The 20,331-nt window shown below is 39.4% G+C and overlaps 1 protein-coding gene across 1 annotated transcript in view; it reads left to right on the top strand.

Annotated features, from left to right (window-relative positions):
- Positions 1-20,331, top strand: part of commd10 (COMM domain containing 10) — a 203,461-nt gene that overhangs the window by 3,749 nt on the left and 179,381 nt on the right. The window contains exons 2-5 of the mRNA XM_034170634.1: positions 434-524; positions 2,265-2,375; positions 6,220-6,375; positions 11,642-11,752. Of these exons, the coding sequence (XP_034026525.1) occupies positions 434-524; positions 2,265-2,375; positions 6,220-6,375; positions 11,642-11,752 (469 nt within the window). The remainder of the gene's footprint in view (positions 1-433; positions 525-2,264; positions 2,376-6,219; positions 6,376-11,641; positions 11,753-20,331) is intronic.

Here is a 20,331-nt window from a genome sequence, read left to right as displayed (position 1 = left end):
TATATATATATATATATATATATATATATATATATATGAAAAGGTAGTTACAATGCAATTGTAATTAATTGCATTTTATTCTTTCTTGACATAGAAAAATCAGCCTATCTTCTTTTCAATGGGCAATTTTCATTTATTGTACTAATTTCACATTTATTACTTAATTTCCCCAGATAACTGCTGAAATCTTTGTGCTTAAAAAAATACAGTATGCAATATCATTTATTATATATATTTACACATGTCACTGTTATTCAACTGTTGAATGGTTCTGTATGTTTATATGCTGTGTTTTTATTGTTTTTGTTGATACATTAAAAATGAATGAAAACCTGATTTTAAAAAAAATTGCCAGTAACCATCGATTTGTAACTAAAGGCGTGGAATTTATTTTGCACTGCTATGAACATTGATTATGTTTCATTCTAAACAGCATAAAAGAAGCAGTGACTTTCATCAACACCATTGATGTAAACAAGTTGTCCAGGCTGATCTCTCGCATCCTTCAAAAGCTTCATCTGAAGGTATGAGCAATTTGAAGGCATCTGTGAAAAATGAAAGTGGTGAAACAAGGCTGCATGCACAGGAACTTAGTGGAGACGATGCTTTTAATTCACTTTCTTGCACCGCTCATTTGGTCACGATATGGTTGCAATAATTTCATCCACAAACATCTCTGTCAGTGTACACTCAGGTCTATAACACCCTGCTCAGAGTGCCGCTCTCATTGGAGCAACAACACACAGAATGTGTCTCTTCCCAGATAGATGTCTTTCAGTGCAGCTTCTTGTTCTGACTGTAACACGAAGTTAACACCCAAGTCTGTCATCTCCAACTGTAAATGGTAATCAAAACATTCTAATTGTATCTTTCTGAACTCTTCCGCATCAAACTCCATCATGTCAATGTTTACAATGCTCATAAACTTTGAGTTTCTTAAATATTTATTATGGCCACTCTTAAAACTTCAGTTCTCTTTATAATTTTATTACTGGTAAATTTTAGAATTAATTTGGATGAGATATACTCATTATCTCACAGGAATATATCACAATTATCTGGGAACTACTTTTTGCGCAGGAATTCATCAAACATGTCGGCCGCGGGAGCGTACTAACAGAATATACAGAAACTGGCTAGAAGTTCGGCCAAAACGAGAGCGTCCTCTTTTAGCTTGACATAAGCTAAGCTAGTGGCACTCGTGAGAGTGTGGGTCTATAAGTCACACAGTTTTTGTAATTTTGCCTCTGTGCGCCACCACAGTGGAGATGAAGTGAAATAATAAAGATGGTTGTGTGGTTTAACGAAAAAATTGTCTTGATCTGTTAGGAATTCCAGCCATCTTTATGATTAGACCCCCTTTGGTAGACTGTATGTGTGTTTTTGTTGGATATTTACCACTGTGCAGTAGCTTTGGGCCCTCTGGCATTTTGATAGGAATCTAGCATATGATGTTTTTTTCCCAACCCCCCCGCCACTTTAGTGTGATAACGTAGGCAGTCCGTCTGGTCTGTGTGCACCAGATCCTGTCAGCAGGTCCTAATTACTTGGTTGAGAGACCACTGTAGGTGTTTCTCCATGTAGGACTAGAACTGCAGCCGAAAGCGCATCCTGTCTAAAATTTGTGCCAAATCCCAATGCAAACCTCTGTTGGATCCCCTGCTCCGAACATCCAGGGGCAGCTAAAAGACAAACTAAACTAACTAAAAAACTAAACTAAAAAATCTCTTTGAAATGTGCAGACATCCTGAGCCAACTTAAAAAAAAACCTTTATTTCATTCGAGAAATCAGTACGTTGTCAATTGACATGGATTTTTTTTTTCTGATTATCCAGTTCTCATGCAAACCTGTTTGCAACATAATTAGCAGCTTTTCATTACCTTCAAAGGTTTAAGACAGAATACATCTGCCTAAAATGACAAATCTCATGCTAAAAACATGACCTTTTTTTGGTGCATGTGGCAAAACAAAGACAGTTACTGATGATTGCTCAAGAATAAAAATGTTTGTAAACTCCTGGTTAGATACAACCTAATTTTATAATAAATTGCAGGAGACATCCTTAAACAATTTCTGTAGTTTTGTCTGTTCATTTTAACTACATATGTTTTAAGGTTAAAAGTGACCATATGAAGTTGAATTTTAATGAGTTGTGAAAGCTGTCCTCACACACCTATCTCCATTTAAACATATTCTTTTTTTTATTCATGAGAAAGATTTTTGCAGCAGCCACATTATGGATGTAAATTGTGCGTTCCTCCAGGGAGAGCGCACATTCAGTGAAGAGGAGGAGCAAAAACTTCAGGCGGCTCTCTCTTTGGAGAAAGCAACTCTCAGCCTTGTTCTGGAGACTACTGCCTTTATTCTGGAGCAGGTAACAGACATCCTTTCGTCAATATTTTATTAGCATTTTACCTGCTATGTGCTCACAGAGTGCTTGAAGATGTAATGCTGTCACTTGGAGACTGTGGTTTTGTATCTCTTCTTAAACATACTTCATATATATCAATATAATTCATTCAGAATCCCAGGCAAACAAGGTTCTGTATAATTATGAGAATACATTTATCAGAGAATGAAAATCTGCCATGACTGCATATCAAAACACAGAGGAAGTTATTCTACCAGGATAATAAAAGCAATGCAAGACGAATGTGAAATTGCACATCCATGCACCTGATCAGAACCCTGCTTTGACATCACAAATAGGTGCTTTTTGTTTTTGTTTGTTTGAAAATCATACATTCCTGCCCACCAAATCCAGATGAATAATTTTATCTAGATCATTACAAGGAGTGTGGCAGATATTATAGGGAGAATATCCTTTCTTTATTACAGAATGAATTATATTTACCAAAGACAAATTGTGTTAAAATTACCTAGTTTGTCAACAACAAAGTATAATATTAGAATATGAGGCTGGGCCTGGAATTGACTGATCTTGGAGCAGGACTGGGCCAAAGGGATGTCTTACAATTACCCCCCCCCCCCCCCCCCCCCAAAAAAAAATGGATGAAAGGCCCAAACCTATGCAGTATGTATAGTTTGGATCCAAAAAAGACTAGTTTTGGGGGGTATATATACTCTGAACAAAAATATAAACGCAACACTTTTGTTTTTGCTCCCATTTTTAACGAGCTGAACTCAAAGATCTAAAACATTTTCTTTATACACAAAACATCCATTTCACTCAAATATTGTTACAAATCTGTCTAAATCTGTGTTAATGAGCACTTCTCCGTTGCCGAGGTAATCCATCCCACATCACAGGTGTGCCATATCAAGGTGCTGATTAGACACCATGATTATTGCACAGGCTGAGGCTGGCCACAATAAAAGGCCACTCTGAAATGTGCAATTTTATCACACAGCACAATGCCACAGATATCACAAATATTGAGAGAGCATTCAATTGGCATGCGGACTGCAGGAGTGTCCACCAGAGTTATTGCCCTTGAATTGAATGTTCATTTCTCTACCGATGTTCATTTCTGCAAACTGATTGTTGCAGCAGCTGTCTGGGTGGCTGGTCTCAGACTTTGTTGGAGGTGAACATGCTGGATGTTGAGGTCCTGGGCTGATGTGGTCACACGTGGTCTACGGTTGTGAGGCCGGTTGGATGTACTGCCAAATTCTCTGAAATGCCTTTGGAGATGGCCTATGGTAGAGAAATGAACATTCAATTCACAGGCAACAGCTCTGGTGGGCATTCCTGCTGTCAGCATGCCAATTGAACGCTCCCTCAATATTTGTGACATCTGTGGCATTGTGCTGTGTGATAAAATTGCACATTTCAGAGTGGCCCTTTATTGTGGCCAGCCTAAGGCACACCTGTTCATTCTGTCTCATCAGCATCTTGATATGCCACACTTGTGAGGTGGGATGGATTATCTCAGTAAAGGCGAAGTGCTTACTAACACAGATTTAGACAGATTTGTGATCAATATTTGAGAGAAATAGGTCTTTTGTGTATATAGAAAATGTTTTAGATCTTTGAGCAAAAACAAGTGTTGCATTCATATTTTTGTTCTGTGTGTGTGTATATATATATATATATATATATATATATATTGTATGTATATATATATATACTCAACAAAAATATAAACGCAAGACTTTTGGTTTTGCTCCCATTTTGTATGAGATGAACTCAAAGATCTAAAACTTTTTCCACATACACAATATCACCATTTCCCTCAAATATTGTTCACAAACCAGTCGAAATCTGTGATAGTGAGCACTTCTCCTTTGCTGAGATAATCCATCCCACCTCACAGGTGTGCCATACCAAGATGCTGATTAGACACCATGATTAGTGCACAGGTGTGCCTTAGACTGCCCACAATAAAAGGCCACTCTGAAAGGTGCAGTTTTGTTTTATTGGGGGGGGATACCAGTCAGTATCTGGTGTGACCACCATTTGCCTCATGCAGTGCAACACATCTCCTTCGCATAGAGTTGAACGTGCCAAACGCCAACGAAGGTGAGCATTTGCCCACTCAAGTCGGTTACAACAACGAACTGGAGTCAGGTCAAGACCCCGATGACGACGACGAGCATGCAGATGAGCTTCCCTGAGACGGTTTCTGACAGTTTGTGCAGAAATTCTTTGGTTATGCAAACCGATTGTTTCAGCAGCTGTCTGAGTGGCTGGTCTCAGATGATCTTGGAGGTGAACATGTGGAGGTCCTGGGCTGGTGTGGTTACACGTGGTCTGCGGTTATGAGGCTGGTTGGATGTACTGCCAAATTCTCTGAAACGCCTTTGGAGACGGCTTATGGTAGAGAAATGAACATTCAATACACGAGCAACAGCTCTGGTTATCATTCCTGCTGTCAGCATGCCAATTGCACGCTCCCTCAAATCTTGCGACATCTGTGGCATTGTGCTGTGTGATAAAACTGCACCTTTCAGAGTGGCCTTTTATTGTGGGCAGTCTAAGGCACACCTGTGCACTAATCATGGTGTCTAATCAGCATCTTGGTATGGCACACCTGTGAGGTGGGATGGATTATCTCAGCAAAGGAGAAGTGCTCACTATCACAGATTTAGACTGTTTTTTGAACAATATTTGAGGGAAATGGTGATATTGTGTATGTGGAAAAAGTTTTAGATCTTTGAGTTCATCTCAAACAAAATGGGAGCAAAACCAAAAGTGTTGCGTTTATATTTTTGTTGAGTATATATATAATAAAATATACAGTGGTCCCTCGCTATAACGCGGTTCACCTTTCGCGGCCTCACAGTTTCGCGGATTTTTTTTAGTCCAATTTTACATGCTTTTTTTTTTTACAGCGCATTGTGTTCTGCGTCCTCATCAAGCAGGCCGGTCGCGGCACCGCGAAAGGAGAGCACGCACATTGTGTTCTGTGTGTCTGTTTATAAGAATCTTCTTGCCAAGAAGAAAAAAGAGCACCAACAACTACCCATAACTGTGTTCTTCACTTGGAAAAAGACACCTGCACCGAGGTGTCACTCAGTGGAAAAAGATGTGACACCGGAGCGGCACCAGGACGAAGAGGCGCAGTCAGAGGAACTGTGAAATACTGGTCAGTCACTATTAATAATTTCTTATGTGTCCAACCTCGTAGGTTGATCGTTAAAATTAAATTCTTTAGTTCTAAAAGCCATCATAATTATTATCATAATTAATTATTTATAGGAAAACATTGTATTTTTATTTCTCAAACAAATGTTTGTGCCTGAAAACAGGCTGGTCTTATTTTTCTACTAAGATTTGAACTTTGAGAGTGTTTACACAGGAGAGAAAAGTGAGAAAATGTTAATGCCTGTTTGAGAAAAGTGTATAAAGTGTGTAGTGAGGGGTTTTACAGCTTTAAAACGTCTATAATAATTGTAAAAAATAACGCTGACTACTTCGCGGATTTCGCCTATTGCGGGTTATTTTTAGAATGTAACTCCCGCGATAAACGAGGGACCACTGTATATGATTTTTTTTAAATTAACTTCTCTAAAAATGTGTCTGAAGTAGAATATTATTGCACATTGTAAATATAGCAAATTGAATTAAAAACATACAGAGAACAACAGGCACAAATAGTTTCTGTTCATCAGTCCAGTTCTCCAGCTGGTGTCACTGTTGTACAGTGAAGGATTGCATTGTGTTGTGCATCATACTGTAGCTTAACAAACAGGGTTTACAGTAGTTATATCAAAAGAGCTCTCATCCACTCCCCTCTTCCAATCTCCCTCTCCAGGCAGTGTATCATAATGTAAAGCCAGCTTCTTTGCAGCAGCAGCTTGAGGCACTCCATTTGAGTTCAGACAAGGCTGAGGTGTTCACCCAAACCTGGGCCACAGCTGGCCCTGAACTCATCGAGAGGTCAAAGCACAGTATCTTTGCCCCAAAGAAGGTAAGTGAGTTTACCTCCTTATTGGCCATTGTCTGTTGCAAACAGACTGTTGTTATGACACACTGCACTTGCTACAGGAGTATAACACTGCTTTTGTGGCAGAAAAGGTTTTAGTTCTCAACAGAATTCATTACTACCTATTGGGTGTTCAGTGACCATAGCAGCCTGGTGTCTCACTCAACTCAAACTTTATTTATAGAGCACATTTGAAGCAACTGAGGTTGACCAAAGTCCTGTACACATTAAAAACAAGATAATCAATAAAATGCAGCCAATACAATAAATAAATAATACTGAAATATGTAACACAGTGCTATAAATCTGTCTATTTTCTCTGCTCAAATCTTTTTTCAGGAGAGATTTTTTTTATCTTCTTAAAGACAGCATCATGGTGACATCACAGGAGCACAAAGTTGATTCTAAGTTAAGACACAACATGAAGCCATGAATTAATGGTTGTTAAGAATGGTTGGGTTTGAAACAAAGTGTGGACGGGTCATTTTATGTTTTTCATTTTTCTGCTATGATCTCACACAAGCAGCTCATTGTCTCTTTCACAAAGGTCCACATTCTTCATTTTATTGGTTTGAGGAGCACAAGCAATAAGTTGATGTTTTGTTACCATTTTTGCTAATTGAGGGGGGTTCCTGAATGTACATGACCATCCAGGTGTACAAGAATGTGCTTTACAACATGTGAGATTTATCAAAAACTTATACATACTGATGTGCATATGACTGGCATGTGACTGTTTGATAAAAACATATTTTTTTTGTACTTGCACATGTGACGAAGATCAGCAGGAGTCTACATACGGTAGTCAGTAGGCCTCACTCCCCCAGCCCAAGGATTCCCTTGCCTGGGTTTTGTCCGACTGGACAGAGCGCCCGCCTCCCATGTTGGAGATTGTTAGTTTGCATCCCGAGGGGAGCGAGTGGGAGGAGTCAATTACAACACAAGGCAGAGAAAGCTGCTACATACACATAGTAAATTTTTGATGTATAACCACATTTAGAACCTTTTCTATGCACAGTTTGATACAGGGAGACTCTGGTGCATCTGGTCTTGCTGTATGGTTGGGTTACTTGGATTCTGTCTAGCCACTTAATATGATGACTGGATATTTTTGGTACTAGGTCTCTTCAAAGAATCCTTGGGTACCACTGGAATGACTTTGTGTCAGATGAATGGCTACTTGCATAGACTCAGATGAGGTCTACTCCTTGGATTGTGAGGGAACATCAGTTGTGATACTATAACCATGTGGTGCGCTTTCCTCAGCATGTTCAAAAATACAACTGCTTCAGTGGGGAGGTCCCCAGCAAATGGAAAAGGCCAAAGGGAAGTCCACAATAAAAGGCTGGTAGGAGGTGAGGCTAGATCACCTAGACCAACCTGGGTGGTTGCCAATCAAGACCTTGGACAGTTTCTTGATGGATGTAGTTACATGCTGCACCAGAGTGTGCTCCCAGATCTAACCTGACCTGTCTCTGTTTTACAACCCCTGGCAAAAATTATGGAATCACCGGCCTCGGAGGATGTTCATTCAGTTGTTTAATTTTGTAGAAAAAAAGCAGATCACAGACATGACACAAAACTAAAGTCATTTCAAATGGCAACTTTCTGGCTTTAAGAAACACTATAAGAAATCAAGAAAAAAAATTGTGGCAGTCAGTAACGGTTACTTTTTTAGACCAAGCAGAGGGGAAAAAATATGGACTCACTCAATTCTGGGGAATAAATTATGGAATCACCCTGTAAATTTTCATCCCCAAAACTAACACCTGCATCAAATCAGATCTGCTTGTTAGTCTGCATCTAAAAAGGAGTGATCACACCTTGGAGAGCTGTTGCACCAAGTGGACTGACATGAATCATGGCTCCAACACGAGAGATGTCAACTGAAACAAAGGAGAGGATTATCAAACTCTTAAAAGAGAGTAAATCATCACGCAATGTTGCAAAAGATGTTGGTTGTTCACAGTCAGCTGTGTCTAAACTCTGGACCAAATACAAACAACATGGGAAGGTTGTTAAAGGCAAACATACTGGTAGACCAAGGAAGACATCAAAGCGTCAAGACAGAAAACTTAAAGCAATATGTCTCAAAAATTGAAAATGCACAACAAAACAAATGAGGAACGAATGGGAGGAAACTGGATTCAACGTCTGTGACCGAACTGTAAGAAACCGCCTAAAGGAAATGGGATTTACATACAGAAAAGCTGAACGAAAGCCATCATTAACACCTAAACAGAAAAAAAACAAGGTTACAATGGGCTAAGGAAAAGCAATAGTGGACTGCGGATGACTGGATGAAAGTCATATTCAGTGATGAATCTCGAATCTGCATTGGGCAAGGTGATGATGCTGGAACCTTTGTTTGGTGCCGTTCCAATGAAATTTGTAAAGATGACTGCCTGAAGAGAACATGTAAATTTCCACAGTCATTGATGATATGGGGCTGCATGTCAGGTAAAGGCACTGGGGAGATGGCTGTCATTACATCATCAATAAATGCACAAGTTTACGTTGATATTTTGGACACTTTTCTTATCCCATCAATTGAAAGGATGTTTGGGGATGATGAAATCATTTTTCAAGATGATAATACATCTTGCCATAGAGCAAAAACTGTGAAAACATTCCTTGCAAAAAGACACCTAGGGTCAATGTCATGGCCTGCAAATAGTCCGGATCTTAATCCAATTGAAAATCTTTGGTTGGAAGTTGAAGAAAATGGACTATGACAAGGCTCCAACCTGCAAAGCTGATCTGGCAACAGCAATCAGAGAAAGGTGGAGCCAGATTGATGAAGAGTACTGTTTGTCACTCATTAAGTCCATGCCTCAGAGACTGCAAGCTGTTATAAAAGCCAGAGGTGGTGCAACAAAATACTAGTGATGTGTTGGAGCGTTCTTTTGTTTTTCATGATTCCATATTTTTTTTCCCTCTGCTTGGTCTAAAAAAGTAACCGTTACTGACTGCCACAATTTTTTTTTCCTGATTTCTTATAGTGTTTCTTAAAGCCAGAAAGTTGCCATTTGAAATGAGTGTAGTTTTGTGTCATGTCTGTGATCTGCTTTTTTCTACAAAAGTAAACAACTGAATGAACATCCTCCGAGGCCGGAGATTCCATAATTTTTGCCAGGGGTTGTATTATACAGTAGTGTTCAGAATAATAGTAGTGCTATGTGACTAAAAAGATTAATCCAGGTTTTGAGTATATTTCTTATTGTTACATGGGAAACAAGGTACCAGTAGATTCAGTAGATTCTCACAAATCCAACAAGACCAAGCATTCATGATATGCACACTCTTAAGGCTATGAAATTGGGCTATTAGTAAAAAAAAAAGTAGAAAAGGGGGTGTTCACAATAATAGTAGCATCTGCTGTTGACGCTACAAAGTCAAAACTATTATGTTCAAACTGCTTTTTTAGCAATCCTGTGAATCACTAAACTAGTATTTGGTTGTATAACCACAGTTTTTCATGATTTCTTCACATCTGCGACGCATTAATTTTGTTGGTTTGGAACCAAGATTTTGCTCGGTTACTAGTGTGCTTGGGGTCATTGTCTTGTTGAAACACCCATTTCAAGGGCATGTCCTCTTCAGCATAAGGCAACATGACCTCTTCAAGTATTTTGACATATCCAAACTGATCCATGATACCTGGTATGCGATATATAGGCCCAACACCGTAGTAGGAGAAACATGCCCATATCATGATGCTTGCACCATCATGCTTCAGTGTCTTCACTGTGAACTGTGGCTTGAATTCAGAGTTTGGGGGTCGTCTCACAAACTGTCTGCGGCCCTTGGACCCAAAAAGAACAGTTTTACTCTCATCAGTCCACAAAATATTCCTGTATTTCTCTTTAGGCCAGTTGATGTGTTCTTTGGCAAATTGTAACCTCTTCTGCACATGTCTTTTATTTAACAGAGGGACTTTGCGGGGGATTCTTGCAAATAAATTAGCTTCACACAGGCGTCTTCTAACTGTCACAGTGCTTACAGGTAACTCCAGACTGTCTTTGATCATCCTGGAGCTGATCAGTGGGTGACCCTTTGCCATTCTGGTTATTCTTCTATCCATTTTGATGGTTGTTTTCCATTTTCTTCCACGCGTCTCTGTTTTTTTTTGTCCATTTTAAAGCATTGGAGATCATTGTAGATGAACAGGCTATAATTTTTTGCACCTGCGTATACGTGTTCCCCTCTCCAATCAACTTTTTAATTAAACTACGCTGTTCAACAGGTGCTGGCTTCATCCTTAAATAGGGGCCACTGATTCACACCTGTTTGTTCCACATAATTGACAAACTCACTGACTGAATGCCACACTACTATTATTGTGAACACCCCTTTTCTACTTTTTTTTTACTAATAGCCGAATTTCATAGTCTTAAGAGTGTGCATATCATGAATGCTTGGTCTTGTTGGATTTGTGAGATTCTACTGAATCTACTGGTACCTTGTTTCCCATGTAACAATAAGAAATATACTCAAAACCTGGATTAATCTTTTTAGTCACATAGCACTACTATTATTCTGAACACTACTGTATAGCTTTCTTTTTTTTTAAATTAATTTGTTAGTAGAACTATTATCTTATAGTTAAAGCACAGCAAGTATGCACATCACAGAGTTGTAATGTTTAAATATGGTAATGTTTATGTTGTTTTTAGAGGACTATTAAGCCTGTACGTGTTATAGCAGAGCAAGCACCTGTCTGATTATGCTGCAGAAATATCTAGACTCAGTGCGTCACACTTAGTTTATGATTATGGCCTCACTGTGCATCATAAAACACTTAACTGGCCTGCCTTGACACTTTGCTGCTTATCTGTCATGGTGCTACAGCAGACTGATGCAGTACCGGTGAGTAAATCAGCCAAGCAGATGGTGCAGTGGTCAGATTGGTGTAAACAAACTCTACGTGGGTTTTGGCTTGCAATACCATCAATTATGCCTTCTCTTTCAAATTTATATATGCTGAACATGCTTTGGTAGAAAAACAGACACTTGTTATGCCCCAATATATCAGGAACATCTGGTAAAAACGTGATTGTCGGTATGTTATTGCAGAAAGGGAAATAAAAAGTTACAATTCCTATAATAAGTTGTTTGGAAGATCACTGAATACAGAAATTGATTATGAAAAGTTTTACTTTATTGTTTTTCATAGAGTAATTGAATTGATGTGTGAGTCCACCTCAGCTGAATTTATGTCAAGTCAAAAATATCTGCATTTATGTTTCAGCTGGACTATGTTGGCTGGCAGTTGAACCTACAAATGGCCAAGTCCAGCCAGCACAGACTGAAGGCTCCCAGCGCTGTTCTCCAACTGGGGCTCCACAATGAACACTCTGAGGTAGGATCAGGCACCCACGCAAAAAATAGAAGGTCACTGGTTGATCCTCTAGTCAGATATGAAAGTCACTCAGGTCCCATTGAGCAACATCCTTAATCCCCAAGTTGCTGTCAGTGTGTAGTTGAGCATCTTACCTGACACCTTGGCATTGGTGTGAATGAGTGAATGTGAGGCATGGTATAGTGTTATAGAAATGGAAACATAATGAAAATGTGTATGTGTTTATGTGCTGGCCCTCATTTTGCTGCTGTTGTTACTAAAAAGACAGTAATCCCTTTGGTGTTTCTGTTGACCCTGAGGTATGGCTACATCTGGATACAGAGTAACTGTGAGATAAAAACCAGAGCTCAGTATCCAAAGACTCCAGAGTCTCTGTTCTCTCAGGAGGGTCTCTGCATGTAGAATTGGAATTTATGGGCATTTATTGTAGCTTGCAAGGAACCGTGTCTATTTGGCCTTCCAGCCTTATTCACAATTTCTTTCTCTTTTTTTTTTTTTTGCAATTTTACTGAAAGTGTTTATCGAGTCTTTCAATTAGTGATTAACATTCTTAATAATACAAGTCTGCAGTAATTTGAAGATGACTGGTACAGGATCTTAATGAGGCTTTTTTTTAAATGTATTTTAATTTAAAAATAAAATCAGTAGCCCTGGAGACTCTGAAGCATTTAAAATTTATTGCATCACTCATGTCTGTCTTTTTTTTGGGAGCAGAATAATTTTGTAGTTGTAGCAAGAAAAGTGAAAACACCAGCAGATGAAAATCTCAGCTTCCTTTTATGAATTACATTTTCAACATTTGATGTATTTGACTTACTTTGAATAAATGTTTCACAATTATTGTTTTGAATGTGTCAGATGATAATCAGGTGCTGATGTTTTATTATGCAAGTCCCTAATCGATGATCAATCTACTGTATGGTGCACGATCTAAATCTCGTACTGTCATTCAAGTGCATTGAATGTATGTCAAGCTCCACTGTGCTATTTGCTGAGCGTGTGTAATCTGAATGCACAGTAGTGCACACTGTGCAAAGGGTCTTTACTTAATCTCTTAATTAATCATAGGTGTGTTTGAGGCATAACATGAAATAAACCAATCATATTGTCATCTGTCGTGCCCATTGAGAACATATGTGCACTGGTACCTGACACACAGCTATTTTGACAAAGGACTCGAATGAGAGATTTGCTGGTGAATTCATATACTGTATCTGCACACAACGGGTTAAAGCACATGAGTGGAAAGCAGCCACCAAAGCTCCTTGAGGTGAAGCAGTAAGGTGAAGTTCTGTGGTTTTCCATTTTTCTGCTTTTATTTTCTTGAATTTTTGTTTTCAATTCAGTTTTGTTTTGTTTTGGTTGTCAATGCATCATGGCTTTTTGCTGCCACCAAACCTGCGCCTGGTTACATCTCATAAACAGGTGCAAGTGCCCTTGCTATTTAAAGAACGTGGGCTTCAGGTATGAAATTGACAACTGTGTTTGTTGGAAACTAACAATGACACAGCGCTGTATTGCACAGGGTGGAAGGAGAGGCTTATATTGTATTTTATGACATATTCTTTAAAAAAAGCCTTTATTACTTCCACCAATGAAGTTGGTGGAGGTTATGTTTTCGCCCCTGGTGGTTTGTTTGTCTGTTGTTGAACATCCTGGGGCAAACAGTTTTTCATATATCATTATGAAATTTTTTCTGAGGATTCATATCCTGGTAGGCAAGAACTGATTCAGTTTTCAAGGTCATAGTTCAAAGGTCAAAGACAGGAAAAGTCTTGGAAAATTGAAAAAATCCCTATCTTTAACATTGAACAAATTTTTACAAATTCATAACTCTGTGAAAAAAGATCAAATTTCTTTCATAGTTGTGTGTTATGTAGAATGGTATCCTTTATCGACTGACAAAGTTTGATCTGGATGTGATCCAGATTTCAGATTTTGTGGCCATTTAAATTTAACATTGAAAACCCAATTTAATGTATATTTTACATTATATCTTAATCAAACATTCCCCAATCACTCCTATATTTGAAAATGAGGTGTAGACTGGCACTCACTATCACCCGACAAAGTTTGATCCGGATCTGATCTAGATTGTGGATTTTGTGAACATTTGAATTTAATATTGAAAAGTGCCTCAGTCACTCTCATTTTTCTCTTACGGGTTTACCTACACCACCAGAATTGGATGGAGGTTCCAATTTTATGCCTGTTTGTCTATCTTCCAGTTATCAGTCTGAAACCAAGTGCCAAAAAGCAATGACAAATTGTGCACAGCAGAGATAACCAATGTTCTGTGAAAATTATCTGAAAAAGAATTCAGAGACCAAAAAAAGTTGGAAAAAAAAAACCTGTCAACACCACACACACACAAAAAAAAACTTTGAGTAATTGCATGAACTAAATACGTACTCCTGATATTTGATCACATCTAATTTAGCTTATGAAAAGCCACTTCTTACAGGACTTTTGACCTTGAAAATTTTTTCCAAGGTAAAATTTTGTGGAATTGGAAACTAGTGTTGGCAGAGGTTTGTGCTCAATGAGCGCAGTGCTCTGACATGCTGATAGTACACTTGCCTCCCAATAAGAGGGCCCCTGGTTCAAAGCACATCTGGAGTTGCATCAGGGTGGTCTTTTGGCATAAAACATACCAAGTCATTATTTGGGTCTGTGCCGAAACTGCTGGAGCGACCCTTGAGCAAAAATCAGAGATGCCAAAACAAGTTAGTTTTGTTCATTTAGGCAGTGAAGTAGCCACAATAATGTGAACATTGCACAGGGTTTGTTCACAGGGTTGTTGCACAGGGTTCATTTTGATTGCATGGATACTGAAGTTGTTCACAGGACAGAGAGATCAGTCAGATTATTCTGCTGGCCCAGATAGCGTAGTTCCAGTTGAAGTGTTGTTTACGCACCACTATCTATTCTAACTTTCAGCTTGTGCTAAATATAGACTTAGAAGCTTCTAATCACAGCCATCTTTAATTGGGGCAAAAAGTAGAGAAAATACTTGGTTTTACTACCTGTGCCCATTCTCCATGTAATGAGGAGTTGCGTCAGGAAGGGCATCCAGTGTTACTACTTAAACTTACTACGTATCATGCTATATGCAGCAGTAGTCAGAGATCTTTTTGCAGTTGTTCATTCTATTTCCGTAGGCTCGTAAAAGAGGAATTCATTTCTTTAAATCCATTTCCACAATTCCCTTTGTGCGGTAGCGGTCAGGGTTACCACATTAAAAATATAGGCTGGGTCCTATATTTTACTTAACATTATTAAACAGTACAGCCTCAGTTAAGGTGCAGAGGGCACTGTTGTCTCACAGTTAGGAAAGCATCCCTCAAAGTCAGATAGAGAGAGAGAGAGCCTCGTTTGAGTGCTTAGGTTTTTCTTTTTCCATTGGTGTTTTCTGATTAGAGGTTTTCTGCCAGTAAGCTTGTTTTCTTCTAAACTCTCTGAGAATTACTCAGTGTGTCTAACTTCTGGAATGTCAAAACATTGTGGTGTTTGAAGTAAATTAGCTGCACATAGAATTGAAATTGAGCTGCAATGTCATGCTAATTACAACACATATTTATAAGTGTTTGTCTCACAACTGTCTTACAGAGGAGAAGAAAAACCACAAATTGGAGAAATTAGCGGTTTAAAAGTGGAACAGAACAAGTTAAGTGGAGAAAGCAAAGTGAGGCGGAAGCTAAAGGGGAGAGGAGAAGAGGCGCAATCAAATATAATTGGATATAGGGAGTAAAACCAAGATGAAGTGTAGAACATAAAGGAAACACATGAAGCATAGGGTGGACGTCTGGGTATGATTGATTTAAAGGAAGTGGAGTTCTGACTTCATTAGCTTTGTCCCCGAGGAGCAGGAGGCAAGCTGGGCATCTCCTTTTTCACACACAGCATGACACATACAACAAGTGTTTATCTACAGTATAGCGATGGAAATATTAGAAGACATGTAGAGGTGAAATGAGTGAATTGCAGTCAAGAAAATATAATTTTATCCAAGTTTGAGCTTTACTTCATTGGATTCCTCTTCACATACGGTTAGATTTCTTATTGTTGACCTATGAATCTTAAATGGACTACCACCCTCCCACCTAGTAGATTTTGGAAGACTTTATGTACCAGCTCCTGCTCTGTATTCTCAGAATGCATGATTACTATTTGTTCCAAAGGTTATGAAAAGAAAAAAGAAGCCAGCAGCACCAAAGAGCTCTTTCTTATCGTGCACCAGCTCTACGGAACAACCTGTGAGCTCACATTAGACAGTGTGATGCATTCGAGACTTTTGAATCCAGAATTAAGACACATTCACAGATCAATAACTTATCATTTATGAAAAATATATCACTGTCAGTGTGTTTGGTCTGGTAATGATTCAGTTTTATTGTGGATGATTCAGTTTTATTGAATTGCTTAGGGTTACATATTGTTAATTGAAAGGTTTATTTTAATCTAATTATTGTGTATATTTTCAGGTTTTTCTGTTATTGATAATAGTGTACTGGTTAATTTATTTATATGTGGATGTGTAACTGTATAAACAGTTTGAAATGTATACCATAATCTGCAGCAAAACGTGCTATGCAATTATGAGTATTATATTTAACTCCTGTTTGATAATACATGAAATGGAGGAGCTCGGAGTCGAGCCGCTGCTCCTCCACGTCGAAAGGAGCCAGCTGAGGTGGCTCGAGCATCTTTTTCGGATGCCCCCTGGACGCCTCGCTGGAGAGGTGTTCCGGGCACATCCCATCGGGAGGAGGCCCCGGGGAAGACCCAGGACACGCTGGAGGGATTACATCTCACAGCTGGTTTGGGAACGCCTCGGGGTTCCCCCGGAGGAGCTGAGGGAGGTGTGTATGGATCGGGAGGTCTGGGCGGCTTTGCTTGAGCTGCCCCCCCGACCCAACTCCAGATGAAGCGGAAGAAAATGGATGGATGGATGGATGGAACATTTTAGCACGTAGCACATAATAAAATTATCGCTGCTACCATGCAGTAGTCTGTATTGCAGCATATCTCTCCCAGGGACGCAACTATTTCTCAAAAGGGAATTTGTATCAAGTTCAGTGGCGGTTTGGTCTGATGTTCATATGAAAACTGTGACAACAGTGAAACCTTTTTTATGTTTTTGTCACCTTAAAAATAAATAAAAACCTGTCTGCAATACATCTAGTTCATGGTTGACACAGTATATTAACTGTGGTGCCGGTTGTCATTTTGTTTTGTTTGTTTTTTTTGTTTTTTTTTCGTTTTTGTTTTTTTGCTGATCCTGTTACGGGTCGCTACAGCAGCAAATCATCTGTCTCCATCTCCTCCTGTCCTCTACATCTTCTTTTGTCAAGCCAAACACCTGCATTGTCCTGACTCACCAAATCCATAAAGCTCTTCTTTAGCTTTCCTCTTCTCCTCATTTTCATGCCTCCACTGCAATGTCATCTGGACCAACTGCCTTTCCACTTTTCATCCTTTTCATAGCTGTCCTCACCTCATCCTTACTAACTCATCACACTTCCTCAACTGTTGGGCAACTTGTGTGCCCTTCAAGTGGAGAAATGGATGAGACAGAAATGTACTTTAGTAATTTCATGTCAGAAGTAAGTAGCGTAGAGTAGGATGAGAGCTAGAATGGGATGCAAAGAAAAAGATGACATATAAAATTAAAATGGAACAAAGGAAAGACAGACTGTTGCAGTTGGAGAGGATGAGGATGTGAAGATGATGGTAAAGACCAAAGAATGATCTGAAATCTCAGTCTGGGTCATGTGAAGGAGGGACCAATGTGAATTTTATTTTATGCACTAATGGCAGTTACGGCAGTACTCGCACAATCCCCATGGATAAATCCACTCTTATCTGGCTGAAACCTGCCAAAATGAAAAGCTTAAAATAAATATTTTAGTAAGTAATCTATGAAGTATATAAAAACTCCCAAATAACAATAGCTAAGTATTTTAGATTGTTTCTTAGTCATAGTATTTATGAAATATGAGTTGATAAATAATACATACTTTATTGGGAAAATAGTTGTCTATCTGTATCTGTCTCTCAGATTGGTCGTTGTGTCCCACAGAAACAGAGCAATATCTCCATCTGGTGGACATTTACCATTAATGCAGGTATAGTAGAGTATGACAGTACAAGAGTATCACTCTGTTCATTCAGTTTACTGTGTGTGTATGAATGGAGTTGTGATGGCCAAGCGGTTAGTACGCTTGTTTCCAGAGAAGCAGGTTTCAAATCACGTCCAACATGGATTTGCTGTGGCATCCCCAAATGAATCAAGGGAGAAGCTGAAGGGAATAATGTTTGCATGAAAATGTGTTAACATCACATAACATGATGCTAAAATGTGCCACAGAATGCAATGCTAACAGGCTAATATTAACATGAGCTGAATGCCTCCATTGTGAGCAACATGCTTGGAGTTGCAGTTTTGCATAGAAAAATCTTATTGCACATATTCAGGTAATTTTACACAGAAATCAAAAGACAATCTAAGCATGTGTGTGTTTTGAGTTTTTCGTTGAACAGAAAAACAATTAACAGACACACAGATTTGGGTCTCTTCTGGTCACTAAAAACGAAACGATGGTCACTCCCATCACATTCTGCATTGACTGTGGAGTCTTTAACCTTCGACGGCTCTCAGCCAAATCCAGAGTGAAGAAGCTTGTACTCAGTGACTTCCTCTTCGCTGACGACTGTATACTAGTTGCACACTTCCTAGCTGACATTCAACCCTTCATAGATCGCTTTGCCGCTGCCTGTCAGTACTTTGGCTTCAGTGTCAACCTGAGAGAGATGAAAACTATGCTGTAGCCAGACTGAAGTTGTGAATACAGACCACTGCAGAGCACCATTAATGGCACAGACTCTGGAGCAATCATGACATCAGGCTCCATACCAAAGTCTCTGTCTTTAGAGCTGTGGTGCCCTCTAGTCTCTTATTCATCTGTGAAACGTGGACAACATATTGGTGCCATATACATAACCTTGAGCAGTTCCATCTACAGTGTTTGTGCAAGATCGCTAATATCAGCTGGCAGGACTGAGTACCCAACACTGAGGTCCTTGAGATGTGGCATTGGAGTCCCACTTCTTCACAATGCAACTATGCTGGATTGGCCGTCTATTGCTTCAGGATTACAATAGGATGCCCAATACCATATTCTATGGGTAGCTGCAGAATCACACTCTCCATCAAGGTGGTCAGCAGCAGCACTACAAAGTCGTCCTCAGAACTTACGACATCACTGTCAGGGTCCGGGAGACCACAGCCATGAACCGACATCTCTGGCATTCCGCTTTGAAGTATGCAATCAGCACCTTGAAGCAGAGGCAGTTTCAAATGGCAAGATTGAAACACACATTATCACAGAAAACTTGTCATCATCCCTGAAGAAGGCACTGTCTATCCATGCACCAATTGTGGCAGCCAGTGTACCTTCAAGATCGGTTTATTCAGCGACATGAAGATATGCCCATAGCTCCATATAAAGTATACATACAAATGGATGGTTGATACTGCTTCACCTCAGAGTTTGTAGTTACTGATCGTGTGCACTTCACTATTTGTCCAAATAACAAATAAACATCAAAAACATTTGTTTCTGAGAAAGAACCTTCCTGGATTTCCAGTAACTAGAGTCAGTTCTTTCCTAGGTACACAGACCTTGAAATGGACATGCACAGTTGGCTGCATTTTAATTCTGAGATGTGCTACCTGAGGGCTTTGGGAAGTGGTTCTTGATAGAAGTGGTTCTCAAACTTTGGAACCAGTGCCACAGATGATAATTGAAGCATCTTCTGGTGATGCTGCAGGTCTCTCAGGGAATTTTCTGCAGCAATTGTTAAATTGGATGTAAAGTACATATAACTGGAAATAATAGTAATTCATACTTTGTCTCTGCATTTAACCCATCCAAATCACAGACATTTTTGAAAAATCTGATCAAACTGTGAACAGTAGGCAGCCACTTAGCAGTGGCCGGGGTCTGTCTCTGGATCTTCACACACTGTTTATTTACTGGCTGTGTAAGGAGCACAAACCTTAAGCTTGTTTTTTCTTATAGCAGGAGGCAGAGGTGGGACAAAGTCACTCTCAAGTCATGAATCAGAAAGTTCCATGTCATGTCTGAAGTCATAATGACCAGCAGTTGTTTGGAAGCTGACTTGAGACTTGACTTGGGACTTGCAGACTGATGACTTGAAAATGACTTGACAGTGACTTTGTCCCACCTCTGGTAGGAGGTAACTGGAGTGCCTGGAGTAAGCCCACATAGACTCGCAGAGAACATGCAAACTCAACACAGGAAGGAACTGATTACTCGAACCCAAGACCTTCTTGCTGTGAGGCGAGAGTGCTAACCACTGTTCCACTGTGCTCTATCAACTAATGACATCAAATCAAATCAAATCAATTTTATTTATATAGCGCCAAATCACAACAAACAGTTGCCCCAAGGTGCTTTATATTGTAAGGCAAAAGCCATACAATAATTACAGAAAAACCCCAATGGTCAAAACGACCCCCTATGAGCAAGCACTTGGCGACAGTGGGAAGGAAA

Source organism: Thalassophryne amazonica, chromosome 5 (genome assembly GCF_902500255.1).
Source record: "Thalassophryne amazonica chromosome 5, fThaAma1.1, whole genome shotgun sequence".
In the NCBI taxonomy this organism is placed as follows: Eukaryota; Metazoa; Chordata; class Actinopteri; order Batrachoidiformes; family Batrachoididae; genus Thalassophryne; species Thalassophryne amazonica.
Note: the sequence above shows the minus strand (reverse complement) of the source record. Positions and strands in the feature narration are given on the sequence as shown.